Source organism: Eimeria necatrix, genomic scaffold (genome assembly GCF_000499385.1).
Source record: "Eimeria necatrix Houghton genomic scaffold, Enh_scaff703, whole genome shotgun sequence".
NCBI classification, from domain to species: Eukaryota; Apicomplexa; class Conoidasida; order Eucoccidiorida; family Eimeriidae; genus Eimeria; species Eimeria necatrix.
Window position 1 is genome coordinate 1 of NW_013651741.1, and position 5,904 is coordinate 5,904.

The 5,904-nt window shown below is 49.1% G+C and overlaps 1 protein-coding gene across 1 annotated transcript; it reads left to right on the top strand.

Moving 5' to 3' along the window:
• Window positions 1–894: 894 nt before the first annotated feature.
• Window positions 895–2,988, top strand: ENH_00071990 (hypothetical protein; the record flags this gene model as incomplete). Its single annotated transcript, XM_013577567.1, has 1 exon — window positions 895–2,988. One exon carries the CDS (start codon window positions 895–897, stop codon window positions 2,986–2,988), a length of 2,094 nt encoding a protein of 697 aa, XP_013433021.1.
• Window positions 2,989–5,904: the final 2,916 nt, after the last annotated feature.

The window sequence follows — 5,904 nt, forward strand, 5'->3', positions numbered from 1 at the left end:
AACTCAGCTGTGTAGAACATCGCGCCACGACCACAATGAGCATTCCAGGCACAGCTTTACTAGTGAGGCCTTCAGAGTAGATAACATACTTTGTTTAAGATCGTGCATATCTTGCTAATTCGATTAATTCGATTCACTCCGAAGGTGTCTGCTTCTCATGTCACCGAGATCCACTACATGAATTTGCGTCAGGTATCGTGACCGCCGGGCGAGTCGCAGCTTCGAAGCGCGTCAACGAGTCCATTCTATCGCTGAGCCTTCCCCCCAAATCGCTGGTGCAAATTTTACCTTTTTATTGATGTCTTGGACTGCGAGGCAAACGTTGGTGATAAATGCTTGGATGAACGCTCCAGAACAAGGTTCTCGGCTGGAGACTGCAGTGTGTGTAGTAGCTTATGAGACTGCTTTCATGCACTTTCGCTAAAAGTCTCGGCTTCCCCAACTGAAACAACTTGAAAAACAGAAGTGCTTTTTCTAAGGATCAATAAGGAGGAGCTTTGTATTTACTATATTGTCTTGTTCATCTGGGACAGTGCTATGCGATTCACCGATTGCTCTATTCGGGGAGAAGCGCGTACTGCCAACCAGTCAATTAGCGGCATTGCAAAGTTGCTTTTTCCGTGTGGCAGTGGCCACAGCTTGTGAGCCACTGCATATTGAAACAGAAGACAGTTTGAAGCGCCGGAAACCAGCGTTTTCGTCAAAAGCAGTGTTGGAATTCTTGTAAACAAGGAGCGCTCTGTCGAAGTTCCACGTTGTGAATAGGCTCGCAGCGACCTCGGTAAGAGCTCGTGAATACCCACGTACACTTCCAGCCATTTCTGCTTACTCGGCATATGGACACGTAAACAAATGCCAAAAGCAACTGTGACATGAGCCCTAAATGAGTGACTGATGAACCCGCAGTTCATGCACGACCTGCAATACTCTGGCAGCAAAGGCCAGAAAGTATGCTCGATATCTTTTTCACAGCAGAAAAATGACCCCGCTCCCTATGATGGAGACATACTTGTTCAGAGCCTGTCCAAAAGGAAAATCGTTTCAGCCTCCCTTTCTCGTCTTCTTCGCGTAGCTTTCATCTCCCTAGCAGTAGCATACTTTCTGCTTATCTGTTTTCACTTCATCAAAATTGGACGGCTTTTGGCTCCGCAGAGCCGATACCTCGCAGATCGCTACGATGGATCATGTGATTGGGGCAACGCTGCAGAGCACAATGACAACGGCGAGGACAGAACGGCAGGAGGAACCCCAGAACATCGAGCGCAGCAGCTGACGAATGAAAGCCTGCTTTCGCCGCATTATCAGACTCATGGAGTGCACGAGTCTGTCACGGGAAGACTTAAAGGAGTAGGAGTTGCAGCGCCAATTGGAGAGGAGACACCCAGGACCAGTTTGGTGGAATGGGCACAGGAGCTTCAGCAGTATAGCTTGCATTCATGGGCAAACCGTAACCTACCTAGGCCAATAAGGGCTCGTTTAGTGAACCTATTCTCACGAATGGTGAGAGCTTCAAGGTTGTGTAGATCATTGCTACCAATGCTAACGCGCACACAACGCCTGCATGTGACGTATCTTGTGATGCGACTAATTGCACTGGATTTGGGAGCAATTTCGTTAGTGAGAGAGGACATGGAGCCTGCACGGCGAAGTGTGGGGGACTCTCTCATCAATTTGGGTCATGAATGTCTTGGAGGCAATAGCAGTGGTTCACAACATGATGGTCTTCGCACCGCGATTCGCCAACTAATAGGCTTAGTTGAAAAACTCAAACTGCCGCGACGCGTAGAATACGAATATGATTCCCTGAAGTACAGAGGTAAAATGCTGAGCATGATGGGTACTGCTGGCTTGGTGCTGAAGTATTGTTTAGGCGTTCTGGAGGGTTTACTTCAATCCATTTGCGGAGGCCCACGGAAGCTTCCAGATGCTATTGTTCAACAACAGTTCAATGTTCTAGAGGGACTTTATCGCGTACACGCTAACCATATTGGCACGGATAGAGCGCTTCGTAAGCACATTTTGAAGTGCCAGGAACAAACTAGTACGTATGACCTCCTTGGCGGCAAGAAGTCATTTTTGCCTACGGATGAGATTCCAAAATTATACATGCTCCAGAAACAGATAAAAAAAGCAGTCAGCAACGCCGGTGGCCTTCTACCACTGGAACAGCAAAGTGAATTGCACAGCAATAGTGCTAGCAGCACGCTCGTCAGAGATAGTCAACTGAGCGACACCTACGCTGAAGCACTGCACGGACAATGGGGACACCACATGCTGCAACGAAGCTCTGCTGCAGCGGAGCAGCAATCGCTTCACTTCGCAGCTTTCTCGGAGAGCGAAAACGTCTACGGAAGCGCGTCTTTGCCTTCTTCTGCATATCCACTGTGGCAGCCTTGGCAGCCGCTTTACCAAGGCCACGAATCAGTTGCGCGGCCCGTGCCGCAAGTCACTAGCAGTCCTGGGAATCAGCAGTCACAGTCAGTCTTGTCGCCGTCTCTTCAGGCATTGGGTGATTCTGCGATGCCTTGGATGGACACAACACACCAACACATTCAAGGCCTAGGTCCCCGTCTACCGTTGGCACCTGCTCTCCTTACGTGTCCCCATCTTCTTTCTGCTACTCAGTTGGCTGAGTCTGCCTTTCCTTTGGGTCAATTACAACGCCTTACACTTTCTGGGTGTGCTGTTCAAGCGCCTTTGGAGCCCACTGCACAGCTGCAACAAGGAGCTGGAGCTGAGCAGCCTGCGACGTTTGAGTCACCAGCAGCAGGTTCTCAAAGAAGTGGTTACAGCCTCTTCGGGCAAGGTGGCGTTCCTCCGTGGTTGCCATTTCCACAAGTGTCAGCTTTCTCTGTCGAAACGCGCACTCCTACAGGCCGTAGTTGGTTGGTCGGTCAGAGGCAAGGGATGCTCCAAGGTAGTACGTATGACTTCAACGAAGCAGAGGGCAGCAATCAGGTTGGACATTTTGATGACAGTCGCCAATGAGGAATTGGAATCCTACAACGCGACTCTACTCGTCTTTAGACTATGCTGACTTGAATTGACGAACTCGAATGACAGTGGCATTTCTGTCTTGTTGCATAATGATCCGAGGCTTCAACGGGATTCCACCAGTTGAGCTGCAAGGCAACTCATCAAGCGATGATCTTGTGCCACAATCCTTTGAGTTGAGAATCCGGGGCCCATCGGCGCTTTACTGTCTTTTGCATTTGGCGCCGATCTGTTTTGGTTTTCCGTTCTTCCAATATTGTCCTGGTGCTTGTGCAGCTCACGCTGGGTTGTGGTTGATGCAAGCTCCCCGCTTGCATATTCCAAAGCTTCTAAGTAGCGTTTCACATTTTTGGTCCTGTTGTGCCAGCATTGTTTATGTGCAAATTGGCTCTCTGCTTACTTGTTTGAAGAATTTGATGTTCGAAAAGGACCCCCCATAGTCAGGGTTTCGTCCCTCATTGACTGCTCGGCATATGAGCATCCCATGAAGAGTCTGTGTTGCCTGCGGGCTGCTGAATCATGGTTTAGGGTTGCGTGCGCACCCCAGTGAGCATCGTGCCTGTCCCGTTTTATTGGGCCGCAGTAGGGGAATTTTGGGGGGATCGGGAACACACGAGATAAAAAGCCATGAAACGTCAGTCAGGGCACTTCTTAGCGGTATGGGAGGGTTTCCAAAGAATTAGATTGAGAACGTAAGTTGTGTCGGCTTGACAAATGCATGTAGTTTCGAAGCTTTACTCGGTGCCATACGGGCGTGCGGTGCTGCTGGTACTTATAACAACGTAAAATCAAGAGGTACTAGACAGCGCACGCGGCACGGATCGAGACACAGAAGGGCCAATATTGTTCGTTAGGTAGAGGTTTGTTTGTTTCCGACGATACTTCTTAGCGCATTGATGATGGAAAGTCTGGCGGTGGTAGTGACCGGAGGCTCAATGAGTTCGTCGGGGCCGTACAGGGCCTAAACGCTTGGCCTCCCTGCAGAGCTTTGATGCCAATTGATAGCACGTTAATTGAAGACGCGCGGTACATCAATCGTGTGATCCGTCACAAGGCCTAGTCTAACGGGTCCGACGTTATTCGCCGCGCCAGCAAGCCCCCACAACAGGAAGCAACTGACTCACTGTGGTCTCCTTCGCGTTTGCTCACTCCCGAGCCGATTTTAACTCTCAGAAATAGCCCGTTTCATTTAGACATTATGTGCATGTTTGTAACTTTATCTGTTGAGCGCGCTTGCCTTGCCTTGCTTCGTCACCGTGGTGTCCAGCGCCTACGTTTAAGCACCCCTCTGACTACTGTACGTGGATGAACGTCGGCAAAGCACTACCTCGTTGCAGGTGACTGACTGCTAATAGTAAAGAGCTGGCGTTCGTTTGGGCCTCGGTAGAATTCGTTGTCCCGTAGGCCGGCTTGCTGTGTGAAGTGATAGCCTCTATCTATCTACGTGCTGTGCGTGTGCCTTCAGCGATACCGTGTAAATATTCGGGCCTTACAACGCTGTGTTTGTGCAGGGAGGTATTGCCCTGCAGGGGTTTTCGTTTGCGAGCACATGGGAGAGGCGACACTTGCATGCGGGGGATCGAAAAATGAGAGCTTTACCTTTGACTACGAAGGAAGCTGATATTACCATCTTTCATATAATACGACAGCCGTCTGCCTCTAAGTGGTACAATTCCCACACTCCGCAATGAAGGAAGAACCAGTTACTTCGCCAACCAGTCGCTTTCTTAATGCTCGGAACCTGAAGCCAAGACTCTCTTCTGGACAACTGCGGATCTCTGTCTTCCAATATCCCTATCTCATAAAATGCGTCGCCAAGGCAGGCGAAAGAGCAAATATTGTGGAGCAGCCTGCTTCACGGCGGTTCACCACCAGTTTACAGAGGTCAACGGAGATGCGTGCACCAGTGAAGTGGTGATCACGCTTAACATACCGAGTTGCTCTGTCAGAAGCCCCAATAAAATATCAAATACTTGCTGAAATGAAAGTGATATGAAGAAAATCCCTTCGTCTTCTTGGCACCTTTTACATTGAATAAGAATCCCGCCACATTCAATGATTGAACACATTCAATCATTGACCATCGAGCGAAGGCGATAAAATTTAGTGTGATGACACTTTGCATAGTATGTTTCCAGAAAGCGCTTATCGTGCAGTGAGGCTGTTTTGTGGAGAGAAATGATGGTTGATTGGGTAGAACTTGGCTTCCAGAGACGTGCATATTTCACTGTGCGATTTGCGGCTAGAGGTGATGTATATCAGTGGCTGCATCCGAATTCGCTGGAAACTTCGATGTGGGGTTGACCCCAAGCACTTTTTCTCTTTTGCGGGAACAAATAATTTCCCAAAATTTTCTTGATAAACAGAGCCAACCAGGGCAGAGGCCAGTGTTATCAACCCTTAAACCTGTAAGCCACGGGTGCTGGCGACGCTCACCTGAGGAATTTTCACTCGTTCATGTGAGGAGAAATGCTCTCAGCATTAGAAGACGCACAGAACCTTACTCCAATGTATTCGTTTCATAGAGTTTATCAGGGCGGGCCTCGAGCAACTACTCCCTTGCGCTTATTTGCTGCGGAGATGCATTGACAGCATTCGCGCACCTAGTGAGCACTGGACGAAAGGATAGTACGCGTTGCCGCAGCGCAGCGCTTCTGATGCAGCTTGAATTTCAAAGCGCACGAAATTGTGTAATTACAGTCTTGTGAACTAGAAGGAGCGCTTGTCGCTTTCAGTGTGCGAAATTTTCAACAGCAATGGAGCCCACGCATTACTCAGTGCCAGTTTTAAACAGCAGCCGCAAACAAAGTAAAACTTTACTGCAAACGCTACATGCCCAGAAGATGCAAGCAGAATAGAAGAGCTATTGATATTCAAGTTCCGAACGAGTGGGAAATAATCACAGAAGAG